The sequence below is a fragment of the Petromyzon marinus genome, unplaced genomic scaffold (assembly GCF_048934315.1).
Source record: "Petromyzon marinus isolate PM22_M1 ecotype Great Lakes invasive population unplaced genomic scaffold, UKy_Petmar_22M1.pri1.0 PM_Scaffold_504, whole genome shotgun sequence".
Taxonomy (NCBI): Eukaryota; Metazoa; Chordata; class Hyperoartia; order Petromyzontiformes; family Petromyzontidae; genus Petromyzon; species Petromyzon marinus.
In genome coordinates, this window is record NW_027423507.1 from 22,501 (window position 1) to 40,886 (window position 18,386).

The 18,386-nt window shown below is 55.6% G+C and overlaps 1 protein-coding gene and 1 long non-coding RNA gene across 2 annotated transcripts in view; both read left to right on the forward strand.

Moving 5' to 3' along the window:
• LOC142923435 (ubiquitin/ISG15-conjugating enzyme E2 L6-like) overlaps nt 1–10,983 on the forward strand; it is a 20,198-nt gene extending 9,215 nt beyond the window's left edge. The window contains exon 5 of the mRNA XM_076064529.1: nt 10,964–10,983. Coding sequence (XP_075920644.1) covers nt 10,964–10,983 — 20 coding nt within the window. The remainder of the gene's footprint in view (nt 1–10,963) is intronic.
• Nucleotides 10,984–13,911: 2,928 nt separating this feature from the next.
• On the forward strand, nt 13,912–14,138 carry LOC142923436 (uncharacterized). The gene is made up of 2 exons (XR_012940764.1): nt 13,912–14,014; nt 14,055–14,138. It is a non-coding gene; the product is annotated as an uncharacterized LOC142923436 (long non-coding RNA).
• The last annotated feature ends 4,248 nt before the right edge of the window (nt 14,139–18,386 follow it).

The window sequence follows — 18,386 nt, forward strand, 5'->3', positions numbered from 1 at the left end:
CGTGATGAAGATGATGATGGTGACGATGATTGTGACGATGATGATCGTGATGAAGATGATGGTCGTGATGAAGATGATGGTCGTGATGAAGATGATGGTGACGATGATGGTGACGATGATGCTGACGGTGATGATGATGTTAAGTGCACAATGTGTGTGTGTGGTTATTCGTTAATAAATTAAAAGTTTGCAGATTCCTCGTTGGGAACAAAACTTTATAGTTGGTGATGAACCCGTCCAGCTGTGTGAGAGTGTGGGTGGATGGGGGTGTGGGTGGGTGGTGGTGTGGGTGGAGGTGGTGTGGGTGGGTGGTGGTGTGAGTGGGTGGTGGTTTGGGTGGAGGTAGATGGTGTGGGTGGGTGGTGGTGGTGTGGGTGGGTGGTGGTGTGGGTGGAGGTGGATGGTGTGGGTGGGTGGTGGTGTGGGTGGAGGTGGATGGTGTGGGTGGGTGGTGGTGTGGATGGGGGTGGTGTTGGTGTGGGTGGGTGGTGGTGTGGGTGGGTGGTGGTGTGGGTGGGTGATGGTGTGGGTGGTGGTGTGGGTGGGTGGTGGTGTGGGTGGGTGGTGGTGTGGGTGGATGGTGTGGGTGGGTGGGTGGTGGTGTGGGTGTGGGTGGGTGGTGGTGTGGGTGGTGGTGGTGTGGGTGGGTGGTGGTGTGGGTCGAGGTGGGGTGGGTGGGTGGTGTGGGTGGTGGTGGTGTGGGTGGATGATGTGGGTGGGTGGTGGTGTGGGTGGTGGTGGTGTGGGGGTGGTGTTGGTGGTGTGGGTGGGTGGTGGTGGTGTGGGTGGGTGGTGGTGTGGGTGGAGGTGGATGGTGTGGGTGGGTGGTGGTGTGGGTGGGTGGTGGTGTGGGTGGGTGATGGTGTGGGTGGTGGTGTGGGTGGTGGTGTGGGTGGGTGGTGGTGTGGGTGGATGGTGTGGGTGGGTGGGTGGTGGTGTGGGCGTGGGTGGGTGGTGGAGTGGGTGGTGGTGGTGTGGGTGGGTGGTGGTGTGGGTGGAGGTGGTGTGGGTGGGTGGTGGTGTGGGTGGTGGTGGTGGTGTGGGTGGATGGTGTGGGTGGGTGGTGGTGTGGGTGGTGGTGGTGTTGGTGGTGGTGTGGGTGGGTGGTGGTGGTGTGGGTGGGTGGTGGTGTAGGTGGATGGTGTGGGTGGGTGGTGGTGTGGGTGTGGGTGGGTGGTGGTGGTGTGGGTGGGTGGTGGTGTGGGTAGAGGTGGATGGTGTGGGTGGTGGTGATGTGGGGGGTGGTGGAGTGGGTGGGTGGTGGTGTGGGTGGAGGTGCGTGGTGTGGGTGGTGGTGGTGTAGGTGGTGGTGGTGTGGGTGCGTGGTGTGTGGGTGGAAGTGGATGGTGTGGGTGGGTGGTGGATGGTGTGGGTGGGTGGTGGTCTGGGTGGGTGGTGGTGGTGTGGGTGGTGGTGGTGTGGGTGGTTGTGGTGGTGTGGGTTGGTGGTGGTGTGGGTGGTGGTGTGGGTGGGTGGTGGTGTGGGTTGGTGGTGGTGTGGGTGGGTGGTGTGGGTGGTGGTGTGGGTGGTGGTGGTGTGGGTGGGTGGTGGTGTGGGTGTGGGTGGAGGTGGATGGTGTGGGTGGTGGTGTGGGTGGGTGGTGGTGTGGGTGGTGGTTCTGTGGGTGGGTGGTGTGGGTGGAGGTGTGGGTGGTGGTGGTTTGGGTGGGTGGTGGTGTGGGTGGTGGTGTGGGTGGGTGGTGCTGGTGTGGGTGGTGGTGTGGGTGGGTGGTGGTGTGGGTGGGTGGTGGTGTGGGTGGTGGTGGTGTGGGTGGTGGCGTGGTTGGTGGTGTGGGTAGTGGTGGTGTGGGTGGGTGGTGCTTGTGTGGGTGGTGGTGTGGGTGGGTGGTGGTGTGGGTGGGTGGTGGTGTGGGTGGTGGTGGTGTGGGTGGTGGCGTGGTTGGTGGTGTGGGTAGTGGTGGTGTGGGTGGGTGGTGGTGGTGTGGGTGGTGCAGTGGGTGGTGGTGTGGGTGGGTGGTGGTGGTGTGGGAGGGTGGTGGTTGTGTGGGTGGAGGTGGATGGTGTGGGTGGGTAGTGGTGGTGTGGGTGGTGGTGTGGGTGCGTGGTGGTGGTGTGGGTGGTGGTAGTGTGGGTGGTGGTGGTGTGGGTGGGTGGTGGTGGTGTGGGTGGTGGTAGTGTGGGTTGTGATGGTGTGGGTGGGTGGTGGTGTGGGTGGGTGGTGGTGTGGGTGATGGTGGTGGTGTCGGTGGGTGGGGGTGTCGGTGGTGGTGTGGGTGGAGGTGGATGGTGTGGGTGGTGGTGGTGTGGGTGGAGGTGCATGGTGTGGGTGGGTGGTGGTGTTGGTGGGTGGTGGTGTAGGTGGTGGTGTGGGTGGAGGTGGATGGTGTGGGTGGTGGTGGTGTGGGTGGTGGTGGTGTGGGTGGGTGGTGGTGTGGGTGGTGGTGGTGTGGGTGGTGGTGGTGGTGTTGGTGGGTGGTGGTGTAGGTGCGTGGTGGTGTGGGTGGAGGTGGATGGTGTGGGTGGGTGGTGGTGGTGTTGGTGGGTGGTGGTGGTGTGGGTGGTGGTGGTCTGGGTGGGTGGTGGTGTGGGTGGTGGTGGTGTGGGTGGGTAGGGTGTGGGTGGTGGTGTGGGTGAAGGTGGATGGTGTGGGTGGTGGTGGTGTGGGTGGTGGTATACACTACACTATACACTACACTATACACTACCCTATACACTACTACACTATACACTACTACACTATACACTACTACACTACACTATTACACTCCTACACTATACACTACTACACTTTACATTACTATACACTACACTATATACTACTACACTATACACTACACTATACACTACACTATTTACTACTACACTATACACTACACTTTACACTACACTATATACTACTACACTATACACTACACTATTTACTACTACACTATACACTACACTATATACTACTACACTATACACTACTATACACTACACTATGCTATACACTATATACTACTACACACTACACTATACCCTACACCACGACACACTACACTATACCTGTCGCACCCCAAGGTTTACAGGGAATGGCTCTAACTCCGGGCCACGTAGTTTTACCCGGGCCCGCTCACCATCATGAAGGTCCTTAATGATCGTGAGTAGCAGGTCAGAGACTCCGAAAGCACGAAGAACAACCCAGAGCCCAGGCCTACTGATGGTGTCATAGGCCTTGACCAGGTCAATAAAGCAGAGATGTAGGTCTTGTTGGAATTCCCTACACCTCTGCTGTAGCAGACGGACAGAAAATATGGCATCTGCGCATGACCGCCCTTTCCTGAAACCGCATTGGGGCTCCGCAAGCCTCTCCTCAGCGTGCCTGGCAAGGCGGTGCTGAATAATCCTTGCCAGGACCTTTCCCGGCACACTGAGGAGTGAGATGCCCCTGTAGTTGTTACAGTCTGTGCGGTCCCCCTTCTTAAAAAGGGGGACCACCAGGGCATCCTTCCAATCCTGCGGAACCCGTCCAGTGGTCCAGACTGTTGTTATGATGTCATATAGGGCAGTCTATGCACAAACGCCACCCTCCCTCAGCATTTCGCTTGGGAGATCATCTCTGCCCGGTGTCTTTCCTGGTCTCATGCTCTGGATCGCCTTCAGTACTTCCTCAACAGATGGCACCTCAGCCAGCCACTCATAGGGGGTGACTTCTTTCAATATTTGAGGCACCGCAGCCTCAGCAGGGTCATCCTCACTTTGTGCCACGGTGTTTTCCAGGCCGAAGGATTTCCCCTCCCCCAGGACCTCACAGAAATGATCAGCAAATCTGCAAACCTGTTCCTGGGGGTCAGAGATTGGATCACCGTTCTTTCGCCTAATGGTGGTGATAGGTGTGGCGCTGCAGGTTACTTTTTATTTATTCAATTACAGAGAGATTTGTGATCGCGGGCCATTGAGGCAGATTCCATCTCTTCAGCAACCCGCGACCACCACCCATCCTTGCAGCGCCTCACGGCTCTCCGAACCTCCGAGCGAAGGTTGCAGTAAGCCTCCTCATTCTCTGACGTGGGATGCTGTAGACGATGAGAGTGGGCTTGAATTTTGATATGAAGCTTTCGTGACTGCAGTAATTCATATTCTTAGCTCTTTCTTTAAAGTCACGTTGAAGGGAAAACAATAAAATAACAATATATATTAAACAATAAAAATTCTCACGATGTTTCGACCATAACACCTGATGACGACCGTTTGTGTTATGGTTGAAACGTCGTGTGAATTTTTATTGTTGTATATATATTTTATTATTTTATTGTTTTCCCTTCAACGTGACTTTACCGAAAGAGCTAAGAATATGAGAGTGGGCTTGTCGTCTTTTCTCAGCCAGCTTGACCACCTCCTCTGTCAGCCAGGGTCTCTGGGGAGGTCTGGACCACGTACCCAAAGCAGCCATTGCAGCTGCATGAGTCACAGTCCTAAATCTCGCCCATTTACCCTCGACATCAGGAGGAGTGGGGGACGATGGCAATCCCAGCCACAAGCGATGATGAAATTCTCGCTTGCAACTTTCATCAGCTAGCTGAGACCAGGCCACTATGGATTTGAATGGGGTCCTGGGTGTACACCCACCACCGGAGTGGAAGAATGGCAGGCGCATCTTACAGATGACAAGTCGATGGTCAGAGGGCAGATCAGCTCCACGGTAGGTCCTGGTGTCAAGGACATGGGCCCGCAACCGCTGGTCCGTCACTATGTAGTCCAGCAGATGTTCTTGCTTGGACCCGGCATGCATCCATGATGTTGTGTGGAACCGCCGATGCTGGAACAGCGTGTTGGTAATTACAAGCACATGGGCTGCACAAATGTCTAGCAGCCTCCTACCGTTGTTATTGAGCTGATCTGGCCCATGCCTTCCAATCACTCCAGGCCAGGTGCCAGCATCATGACCAACTCGGGCATTGAAGTCACCCAACATGATGACTCTATCCCGAGGGACTACTTTAGCCAGCAGCTGTGATAGGAGGTCATAGAAGGCATCTGACTTATCAGCCTTGACTGCATCCCTCCACCGATGTTCATCTTCGGTGGGGGCATAAGTAACCACGACCACCATTCCTCGCCTCTGATTGATGACAAGGCGAGCCCAAAGTAGCCTGGGGCTTACAGCTTCCCACACCTCACCGCCACGCTCCCACGCTCCCCATCATTCTTTTATTCAGAAGAAGAGCCACACCCTGTTGTGCTCATATACAACACACCAGCTCATTCACTCACCATCTCACTCATCCACTCACCCACCATCTCACTCACGATCTCACTCATCCACCATCTCACTCATCCACTCACACACCATCTCAATCACCCACCATCTCACTCACTGTCACTCACCCACCATCTCATTCACTCACCCACCATCTCACTCGCCCGCTCACCAACCATCTCACTCACCCACCATCTCACGATCTCACTCATCCACCATCTCGTTCACTCACAATCTCACTCATCCACTCACCCACCATCTCACTCACGATCTCACTCATCCACCATCTCATTCACTCACAATCTCACTCATCCACTCACCCACCATCTCACTCACTATCTCACTCATCCACCAGCTCATTCACTCACAATCTCACTCATCCACTCACCCACCATCTCATTCACGATCTCACTCATCCACCATCTCATTCATCCACTCACCCACCATCTCACTCACTATCTCACTCATCCACCAGCTCACTCACCCACCATCTCACTCATCCACTCACCCACCATCTCACTCACTATCTCACTCATCCACCAGCTCATTCATTCACAATCTCACTCACCCACTATCTCACTAACCATCTCACTCACTCGCCCACTCACCATCTCATCCACCATCTCACTCATCCACTATCTCACTCACTCGCCCACTCACCATCTCACTCACCAACTATCTCACTCACCCTCTCACCCACCAACTCACTCACTCGCCTATTCACCATCTCACTCACGAACTATCTCACTCACCCTCCAAATCACTCGCCCACTCACCATCTCACTCACCCACTATCTCACCCACCATCTCACTCACCCACTATCTCACCATCTCACTCACTCGCCCACTCACCATCTCACTCACCCACTATCTCACCCACTCGCCCACTCACCATCTCACTCACCCACCATCTCACTTACCCACTATCTCACCCACTCTCACCCTCTCACCCACCATCTCACTCACCCACTATCTCACTCGCCCACCATCTCACTCACCCACCATCTCACTCACCCACCATCTCACTCACCCACTATCTCACCATCTCACTCACCCACTATCTCACTCTCACTCACTCGCCCACTCACCATCTCACTCACCCTCTCACCCACCAAGCCATTCACTAGCCCCCTCACCATCTCACTCACCCACATTCTCACCCACCATCTCACTCACCCACTAACCATCTCACTCACCCACCATCCCACTCACCCTCTCACCCACCAACTCACTCACTCGCCCACTCACCATCTCACTCACCCACCATCTTACCCACTAACCTACCATCTTACCCACCATCTCACTCATCCACTCACCCAACATCTCAATCACCCACCCACTCGCCTACTCACCATCTCACTCACCCACCATCTCACTCATCCACTTACACACCATCTCACTCACCATCACCCACCCACTATCTCATTCACTCACTCACGATCTCACTCATCCACCATCTCACTCGCCCACTCATCCATAATCTCATTCACTCACCATCTCACTTATCCACTCACCCACCATCTCACTCACGATCTCACTCATCCACCATCTCACTCATCCACTCACACACCATCTCAATCACCTACCATCTCACTTACTGTCACTCACCCACCATCTCATTCACTCACCCACCATCTCACTCGCCCGCTCACCAACCATCTCACTCACCCACCATCTCACTCACTATCTCACTCATCCACCATCTCACTCATCCACTCACCCACCATCTCACTCACTATCTCACTCATACACCATCTCACTCACTCACCCACCATCTCACTCACCCACAATCTCACTATCTCATCCACCAGCTCATTCACTCACAATCTCACTCATCCACTCACCCACCATCTCACTCACTATCTCACTTATCCACCATCTCATTCACTCACCCACCATCTCACTCGCCCGCTCACCAACCATCTCACTCACCCACCATCTCACTCACGATCTCACTCATCCACCATCTCATTCACTCACAATCTCACTCATCCACTCACCCACCATCTCACTCACTCTCACTCATCCACCAGCTCATTCACACACAATCTCACTCATCCACTCACCCACCATCTCACTATCTCACTCATCCACCATGCCATTTACTCACAATCTCACTCATCCACTCACCCACCATCTCACTCATCCACCATCTCATTCACTCACAATCTCACTCATCCACTCACCCACCATCTCACTCACCCACCAGCTCATTCACTCACAATCTCACTCATCCACTCACCCACCATCTCACTCACTCATCCACCAGCTCATTCACACACAATTTCACTCATCCACTCACCCACCATCTCACTCACGATCTCACTCATCCACCAGCTCATTCACTCACAATCTCACTCATCCACTCACCCACCATCTCACTCACTATCTCACTCATCCACCAGCTCATTCACTCACAATCTCACTCATCCACTCACCCACCATCTCACTCACGATCTCACTTATCCACCAGCTCATTCACTCACAATCTCACTCATCCACTCACCCACCATCTCACTCACAATCTCACTCATCCACCATCTCATTCACTCACAATCTCACACATCCACTCACCCCACCATCTTTCACTCACTCACGAGTCGACACAGCGGCTGTATGCGCTATGTTTATTGTATATAACTGGTACAAGTTACAACTAACACCGCGGGCTACTAACTAACATCCTCGCACTCCGTCTACGCGAGTCTCCTACACCACTACCGACTTCTCCCGACTCTAGTCGCAGTCTTACACGATGGGGGAGGGTGGGGAGCGGGGTAAGATGGCACACGTGTCTCTGTGTGTTAGTGTGTGGTGTGTGTTAGTGTGTGTTAGTGTGTGTGTGCCGGACGGGAAATTCTGTCGTGGACAGTGCTGTGGGGGGGAGGTCCAATTTCGATTGGCTCCTCCCCTCATGGCGTCTGTGACCACCACAGGGGCTAAACGGGGGCTCTGGACGGTTGCGAGGGGCTGGTAACCCCTCCACCTTCAATTAATTACCACGAAACCACGCGTTAAACTGAAATATGTAACTAATAAGCTTGTGCCGGAGGCCCCGGGGGGCCAGGCGTCTATGACGTCTCCTGGCCAAACCCCAATGGCGGAGCCAGGAGATTAAATATCTACCCTCGGGGCTCCTCCAGAAACAACGAAAAGCCACTACGGGTGGCCACGTGGAATGTTCGAACGCTCACTGCGGAGGAGAGTCTGCCACTCCTGTCGGGAGCTGGACCGGTACTGCCTGGATCTATGTGGCATTCAAGAGGTCAGGTGGACCGGTTCTGGCTCCTGCCACCATGAGGAGTGGACAGTCCTCTACTCAGGGCAGCAGACTGCCAAACAACAAGGTGTGGCTCTTCTTTTGAACAAAATAATGAAGGGGGCATAGGAGCGTGGCGGTGAGGTGTGGGAAGCTGCAAGCCCCAGGCTACTTTGGGCTCGCCTTCCCATCAACCGGAGGCGAGGAATGGTGGTCGTGGTTACTTATGCCTCCACCGAAGATGAACATCCGTGGAGGGATGCAGGCAAAGCCGATGAGTCCGATGCCTTCTATGGCCTCCTGTCACAGGTGCTGGTTAAAGTGGCCCCTCGGGATAGTCATCTCGTTGGGTGACTTCAATGCCCGAGTTGGTCATGATGCTGGCACCTGGTCTGGAGTGATTGATTATTCAACATCGCCTTGCCATGCACGCTGAGAAGAGGCTTGCGGAGCCCCAATGCGGTTTCAGGAAAGGGCGGTCCTGCACAGATGCCATATTTTCTGTCCGTCTGCTACAGCAGAGGTGTAGGGAATTCCAACAAGACCTACATCTCTGCTTTATTGACCTGGTCAAGGCCTATGATACCATCAGTAGGCCAGGGCTCTGGGTTGTTCTTCGTGCTTTTGGAGTACCTGATCCTCTGCTCACGATCATTAAGGACCTTCATGATGGTGAGCGGGCCCAGGTAAAACTACGTGGCCGGGAGTCAGAGCCATTCCCTGTACACCTTGGTGTGCGACAGGGATGTCCTCTGGCCACGTAGTTCGTGAAGCCTTCAATAGCTGTACCGGGGGAATCTCCATATGGTACAGATATAATGGGAGGCTGATCCATGCCCGGGTGCGGTCAAAGGATGGCTCCCTATTGCTCAACCACGTTATGTATGCCGATGATCTGGCAATTGCTGTTCACTCAGAGGAGGAGTTGGAGACGCTGCTGCTGAGACTGGAGCGTGCCACTAAGCAGTGGGGCCTTACCATCAGCCCCACCAAAACTAGCACCTGCCTGGGTATTTTGTACCATCGGACACTCTACCCCCACAACTCCCAATCGGTGATGGGGCAGTTGTGGAGAGAGTGGAAAGTTTCCCATACCTGGGCAGTGTGCTTATGACCGGCATCAGTTTAACAGCAGAGGTCTCACTCCGAATCAGTCAAGCAGCAATATCTTTTCATCGGTTGCTTAACGCTGTGTGGAAGCTACCCGGTCTGTCGCTCCGCACTAAGCTTCAGGTCTTCTCGGCCACGGTCATTCCCTCCCTTCTCTACGCTTGCGAAACGTGGACCCCCCTAATGGAACATCTTCGCCGGTTAGAAACATTTAGGCTGGCCTGCCTACAATCCATCCTGGGTTTAACCAGACTGGATTATGTGAGCTCACAAATCCTTGAAAGATCTGGACAAGGTCCCATCGGTGAGCTCCTCCGGCGGGCAAGGCTGCGTTGGCTGGGTCATGTAGCCCGCATGCCCAGCCACCGCATGCTGAAACAGCTTTTGTTTGGCCGGATCGAGGGGGCTAAACGGGCGCGGCACGGGCTAGAGGAGAGATGGAGTGATGTGGTACAGGAGGACATGGAGCTGAGTGGACCTGCCGATGACTGGTACCAGCGGTGTCAAGATCGGCCTCTGTGGAGGAGGCTCGTGAAGGACGCTACTGGGCAGTTGGAGGCAGTTGCCCTCCAACAACAACAGAGGGCGGAGGAGCGACGCTCACAACAACGAGCGGAGCGCCGGGTGGCTGAAGCACAGTGGGTTGGCACAGTAGGGGGCACAGGTGGTGTATCAGCCAGTCATCTCAGTCAGTCGACCCGTGGCACCTGGGTCTGCCCCGTGACCTCCTACCAGTGGGCGTTCGACACTTCACGTGGCCTCAGGGTGCACATGGCCTGGCACAAGCGTCGTGGTGACGTCACCGCCACTTAGTGGTGAATGGCGGTTGTTGTTGTTGTTGTGTGTGTGGTGTGTTAGTGTGTGGTGTGTGTTAGTGTGTGTTAGTGCGTGTGGTGTGTTAGTGTGTGTGGTGTGTGTTAGTGTGTTTGTGGTGTGTTAGTCTGTGTGTGTGGTTTGTGTTAGTGTGTGTGGTGGGGTGTGTGGGGAGCGGTAGTGTAGCGGATAGCGCTACGCTGCGCTATGAACCCGGCGACCCGGGTTCGATTCCCGCTCACGGCCAACACCCAGTGACGATTATCTGAACCGGTCGATGGGCCTCCCCTAAGTCGACTCAGCCTCAAAATGAGTACCTGGTGCGGTGTGTGAACATCGCCACTGGGGAGACAAAGGCGGCCGGGCGTGGTGCTGGCCACCAACCCCCTCGTGTACCGTTCTGGCCTTCATAGACGCTGCTCGCTAACAGCACTTGCCTCTACAGTCTGTTAAGGCTACAAGGGGGATCTTTGTCTTTGTGGTGGGGTGTGTGGTAGTGTGTGTGTGTGGTTCTGTGTGAGGTGTGTGGTTCTGTGTGTGTGTGTGGTTGTGTGATTGGTGTGTGGTGTGTGTACGGCATAGGTTACACCATCAACTATTGAACTATGGAAATCAACGTGTCTCTGACCCGGCCATTATGAACCCCACTGATCTGGCCATCGTGAACCCCAATGCCTTGGTCATTATGAAACCCAGTTACATGGATGGCCAGCATCAACCCCACAAACCTGGCCATTATGAAACCCAGTTACATGGCCATCGTGAACCCCACAGACCTGGCCATTATGAAACCCAGTTACATGGCCATCTTGAAACCCACCCCACCGACAAGCCCATCGTGAACCCCACTCTCTCCGAAAGGGCCATCGTGAACCCCTCCAACACGGCCATCGTGAAATCCACTCTCTGACAGGGCCATCGCGAACCCCTCAGAAAGGGCCATCGTGAACCCCTCCAACACGGCCACCGTGAACCCGACACTCCAACACGGTCACCGTGAACCCCTCCAACACGGTCACCGTGAACCCTTCCAACACGGTCACCGTGAACCCTTCCAACACGGTCACCGTGAACCCCTCCAACTCTCTGACACGGCCACCGTGAACTCCACTCTCTGACACGGCCACCGTGAACTCCACTCTCTGACACGGTCACCGTTAACCCCACTCTCTGACACGGCCACCGTGAACGCCTCCAACACAGCCACCGTTAACCCCACTCTCTGACACGGTCACCGTTAACCCCACTCTCTGACACGGCCACCGTGAACGCCTCCAACACAGCCACCGTTAACCCCACTCTCTGACACGGTCACCGTTAACTCCACTCTCTGACACGGCCACCGTGAACTCCACTCTCTGACACGGCCACCGTGAACTCCACTCTCTGACACGGCCACCGTTAACCCCACTCTCTGACACGGTCACCGTTAACCCCACTCTCTGACACGGTCACCGTTAACCCCACTCTCTGACACGGTCACCGTTAACCCCACTCTCTGACACGGTCACCGTTAACCCCACTCTCTGACACGGTCACCGTTAACCCCACTCTCTGACACGGCCACCGTGAACCCCACTCTCTGACACGGTCACCGTTAACCCCACTCTCTGACACGGCCACCGTTAACCCCACTCTCTGACACGGCCACCGTGAACCCCACCGCGTGTATATTCCGAGCGCGACTACTAAAGAGTTCGAACTCGAGCTAAAAATTATAAACACACGCACACACACACACAGAAAGAGATCCCCGTGGTAGCTAACGTGAAAACGGGAGATCATCATCATCATCAGCAACATCGGCCACAACTTCACCTTAAACAGCAACAGCAACAACAAAGACCGATGGTAATAATAACAGTGTGATAAAAAAAATAGGAGACATTCTTATTAAAAGTCTAAAATAAACAATACAATGAGAGATTAATATTCATTGACAACGGTGGGAATCACTACGGTGGTGGTGGTGGTAACGATGGTCCATGGCGGTGGCGGTAGTGGTGATGGCGATGCTTATAATGGTCGTGGTGGTGGTGGTGATGATGGTGATGGAAAGGATAATGGATGGCAATGATGGTGGTTGTGGTGGTGGTGATGATGATAATGGACGGTGATGGTGGCGATGGTTGTGGTAATGACAATGATAACGGCGGTGAAGCCGATGATAATGGCGGTGATGATAATGGTGATAATGGCGGGGTTGATGATGACGATAATGGCGGGGTTGATGATGATAATGGCGGTGGTGATGACAATGGCGGTGGTGATGATGACAATGGCGGTGATAATGGCGGTGGTGATAATGGTGGCGGTGATGATGGCGGTGGTGATGACAATGGCGGTGATGATGACAATGGCGGTGATGATGATGACAATGGTGATGACGATAATGGCAGTGGTGATGATGATGGCGGTGATGATGATAATGGCAATGGTGATGATGACAGTGGTGATGACAATGATAACGGCGGTGATGATGGCGGTGATGATGATGGCGGTGATCATGACGACGACGATGATGACATTGCGATCTATGAGCGTTTGTGTCACTTCAATAGGACACACCCCTCCGTGTTGAACACTCAGAATCAGAACCTATTGAATTCTCACGTCAGTGACGGAGGAATCTCGCGGTCCCTCCGTCACCGCAGCTAACCGCCGTCACCACCATCATCCATCACCGTAGTTAACCACAACAACCACCACCACCACCACCACCACCGTCATCAGCCTTATTACTAAATTTTTTATTAATTATTATATTTTTCGTAACCGAGGAAACGTGTTGTCTAAAAAAAGAGAGAGAGAGGGGGAGAGGAGAGCGATCTCCACCCCCGCACACACACACGCGCGCGCGATTAAAACCTCTAAAACAACATCGTCGTCATCAACATCGTCGTCGACGACGACGACATCAACATCATCATCATCATCATCATCATCAAACGTTGGCGGCTTAGAACGCGGACGGGCACGCGGTTTCGCCTCGCCTACGCACGGACAAAGCCGTGCTCGTGCCTACACGTGTGTGTACACACACGGACGCGCGGGTACAAGACGCGCGAGTACGTGCAGACGCAGGTAAGTACATACGCGGGTAAGTACAGACGCCCGTGTACGTACAGACGCCCGCGTACGTACAGACGCCCGCTTACGTACAGACGCGCGTACGTACGATAGCGAATCATCTACAAAAAATGCCCCCACCCCATGCACCCCACACCCACCCACGGTGTCGCACCACCACCGCCACCACCACCACCGCCACCACCACCACCACCGCCACCACCACCACCACCACCACCGCCACCACCACCCCACACACACACAGCGGGAGTAGCAGCAGCAGCAGCAGCGGCGTGCGGAGTGGCTCTATCATTACAAAAAGTGAACCCACCCCCCAACACACACACACACACACCGTCCCCACCACCACCACCACAACTACAACCCCCTCCCCACCACCACCGTCACAACAACAACAACCACCACCACCACAACAACAACCCCCACCACCACCACCACAACCGACTAAAAACCCCACTTACAGCGTCACGACCGATAGATCAACAACAACAACAACAACAGGCACCCCCCGCCACCACCGCTGCCAGCCAGTCAGTCCTACAGGCAACCAGTCAGTCCTACAGGCAACCAGTCAGTCCTACAGGCAACCAGTCAGTCCTACAGAGGCAGCCAGTCAAGCCAGTCCGACAGCCAGTTAGTCCTACAGGCAGTCAGTCAGCCCTACAGCCAGTCAGTCCTACAGGCAGGCAGTCAAGCAAGTCAGTCCTACAGGCAGCCAGACAGGCCTACAGGCAGCCAGTCAGTCCTACAGGCAGCCAGTCAAGCCAGTCCGACAGCCAGTTAGTCCTACAGGCAGTCAGTCAGCCCTACAGCCAGTCAGTCCTACAGGCAGTCAGTCAAGCAAGTCAGTCCTACAGGCAGCCAGTCAGTCCTACAGGCAGCCAGTCAGTCCTACAGGCAGCCAGTCAAGCCAGTCCTACAGCCAGTTAGTCCAACAGGCAGTCAGTCCTACAGGCAGTCAGTCAAGCAAGCCAGCCCTACAGCCAGTCAGTCCTACAGGCAGCCAGTCAGTCCTACAGGCAGCCAGTCAGTCCTACAGGCAGTCAGTCAAGCCAGCCAACCCTACAGCCAGTCAGTCCTACAGCCAGTCAGTCCTACAGGCAGTCAGTCCTACAGGCAGTCAGACAGGCAGCTAGGACTACAGGCGGCCAAGCCAGCCAGCCCTATAACCAGCTAGTCATCCAGCCCTATAACTAGCTAGTCATCCAGCCCTATAACCAGTTAGTCATCCAGCCCTATAACCAGCTAGTCATCCAGCCCTATAACCAGCTAGTCATCCAGCAAGTTATCCAGCCCTATAACCAGCTAGTCATCCAGCCCTATAACCAGTTAGTCATCCAGCAAGTCATCCAGCCCTAAAACCAGCAAGTCATCCAGCCCTATAACCAATCAGTTATCTAGCCCTATAACCAGCTAGTCATCCAGCCCTATAACCAGCTAGTCATCCAGCAAGTCATCCAGTCCTATAACCAGCTAGTCATCCAGCCCTATAACCAGTTAGTCATCCAGCCCTATAACCAGCTAGTCATCCAGCAAGTCATCCAGACCTATAACCAGCTAGTCATCCAGCCCTATTAACCAGCTAGTCATCCAGCCTTATAACCAGCTAATCATCCAGCCCTATAACCAGCAAGTCATCCAGCCTTATAACCAGCAAGTCATCCAACCCTATAACCAGCAGGTCATCCAGCCCTAAAACCAGCTAGTCAGCCAGCCTCCTGTTGTATCTGTACCAGATGCGCATGGAAGGCTTCTGGAACTACGTGGCCAAAGACGATGTTACAAAATGTGGGAGCCAGAGGACATCCCTGCCGAAACCCCAAGGTGGAACAGGGAATGGCTCCGACTACCGGCAACGTAGCTTTACCGGGGCCTGCCCACACAAACACGCACGCGCCTGGGAGTGTGTGTGTGTGTGTGCTGGACTTCTTTCGCACCACACGTACGCACACACACGTACACGTGTAAGCACACACACACACATGTAGACACGTCCACAGACACACGTAAGACACACACACACGCGTACACACACACACGTAGACCCCCGTACACACACGTAGACACATACAAAGACACACACGTGTACACAGATGCGTACACAACAACCGCCATTCGCCACTAAGTGGCGGTGACGTCACCACGACGCTTGTGCCAGGCTACGTGCACATTGAGGCCACGTGAAGTGTCGAACGCCCGCTGGCAGGAGGTCACGGGGCAGACCAAGATGCCACGGGTCGACTGACTGAGATGAGTGGCTAATGCACCACCTGTGCCCCCTACTGTGCCAACTTGCCGTGCTTTAGCCACCCGGGGCTCCGCTCGTTGTTGTGAGCGTCGCTCCTCCGCCCTCCGTTGTTGTTGGAGGGCGACTGCCTCCAACTGCCCAGTAGCAGCGTCCTTCACGAGCCTCCTCCACAGAGGCCGATCTTGACACCGCTGGTACCGGTCATCAGCAAGTCCACTCAGCTCCACGTCCTCCTGTACCACATCACTCCATCTCTTCTCTAGCCCGTGCCGCGCCCATTTAGCCCCTTCGACCCGGCCGAACAAAAGCTGTTTCGGCACGCGGTGGCTGGGCATGCGGGCTACATGACCCAGCCATCGCAGCCTTGCCCGCCGGAGGAGCTCACCGATGGGACCTTGCCCAGATCTCTCAAGGATTTGTGAGCTCCTCACACAATCCAGCCTGGTTAAACCCAGAATGGATCGTAGGCAGGCCAGCCTAAATGTTTCTAACCGGCGAAGATGTTCCATTGGGGAGGTCCACGTTTCGCAAGCGTAGAGAAGGGAGGGAATGACCGTGGCCGAGAAGACCCGAAGCTTCGTGCGGAGCGACAGACCAGGTAGCTTCCACACAGCAGCGTTACGCAACCGATGAAAAGATATTGCCGCTCGACTGATTCGGAGTGAGACCTCTGCTGTCAAACCGGAGCCGGTCATGAGCACACTGCGCACACACGTAGATACGTACACACGTAGATACGTACACACGCGTAGACACGTGGTGGTGGTGGTGGGGGGGGTGTTGGTGAGTGCTGGTGGAGGCATTGGTGGGTGGCGCATTGGTGGGTGGCGCATTGGTGGTGGGTGGGGGGCACATTGGTGGGTGGGGGGGCACATTGGTGGGTGGGGGGGAGCATTGGTGGGTGGGGGGCGCATTGGTGGGTGGGGGGGGAGCATTGGTGGTGGGGGGAGCATTGGTGGTGGGGCAATACGCGTTGGTGGGTGGCGTATTGGTGGGTGGGGGGCATATTAGTGGGTGGTGGCGCATTGGTTGGTGGTGGGTGGCGTATTAGTGGGTTGGGGGGGGAGGGGCGTAATGGTGGGTGGGGGGGGCGTTGATGAGTTTTGGTGGACACATTGGTGGGTGGCGCATTGGTGGGTGGGTGGGTGGGGGGCGTGCATTGGTGGGTGGTGGGTGGGCCCCACGTGATCCCACAGACACACAAGACACACAACACACACAACACACACGCACACAGAGGCTACAGTGTTTAGTGTTCGACAAAACACACACTTAGCCGACATTGAAAGAGGAGAGGGAAGCACTGACCGGGGACAGACGCACGGGCAACTGGTGGCTCGGGAGGATGTTGACCACCTTCGCCTCGGTGGCAGGGGGTCAGTGGGTTCGACCCCGGAGCCCACCGACGATGCCTGCTGGTGTACGTGTTGGGAGTCTCCGTCTCTCTCTCCCTCTCTCTCTCTCTCTCGGTCTCTTCTCCCCAGCCCCCAGCCCCCCTCACCTACCGTGGTGATAACTGCGTGGATTTTTCTCTCTCTGGGTCTTCACGTTTTTGTCTCGGGCGAGCGAGCGAGTGAGTGAGCGAGTGTGGGGAAAAAGCTGCGCTCCGAGCAGCTTTTGCTTCCTTGTTATCCCCCCCCCGCGCGCTAAGCCGGCGGCAATCGGCCAGCTTACAAACTCCATTCATCGTCGTCGTCGTCATCAACTTACTCAGTTAGACCACCAAAAAACAACCCTAGCCCGTTCCTCCCGCCGAGTTCGGAGTGAATCGCCAAATAACTCGACCAACATGGCCGCCGACCGTTATCTACCTCGCCCGACATGGCCGCCGACCGCCATCTACCTCGCCCGACATGGCCGCCGACCGCCATCTACCTCGCCCAACATGGCCGCCACCCCACCTGGCCCAACATGGCCGCCGACCGCCATCCACCTGGCCCAACATGGCCGCCATCCACCTGGCCCAACATGGCCGCCGACCGCCATCTACCTCGCCCGACATGGCCACCGACCGCCATCCCCCTCGCCCAACATGGCCGCCATCCACCTGGCCCAACATGGCCGCCGACCGCCATCCACCTGGCCCAACATGGCCGCCGACCGCCATCCACCTCGCCCAACATGGCCGCCATCCACCTGGCCCAACATGGCCGCCGACCGCCATCCACCTGGCCCAACATGGCCGCCGACCGCCATCTACCTCGACCAACATGGCCGCCGACCGCCATCTACCTCGACCAACATGGCCGCCGACCGCCATCTACCTCGACCGACATGGCCGCCGACCGCCATCTACCTCGCCCGACATGGCCGCCCATCCACCTCGCCCAACATGACCAATGGGGCAGTCACTGGTCCAAGATGGCCGCCAATGGGGCAGTCACTCGTCCAAGATGGCCGCCAACGGAGCAGTCACTCGTCCAAGATGGCCGCCAACGGGGCAGTCACTCGTCCAAGATGGCCACCAATGGGGGCGGTGACTTGTCCAAGATGGCCACGAACGGGGCGGTCACTTGCCCAAGATGGCCACCAACGGGGCAGTCACTCGTCCAAGATGGCCACCAACAGCCACTTGTCCAAGATGGCCACCAACGGGGCAGTCACTCGTCCAAGATGGCCACCAACAGCCACTTGTCCAAGATGGCCACCAGCGGGGCAGTCACTCGT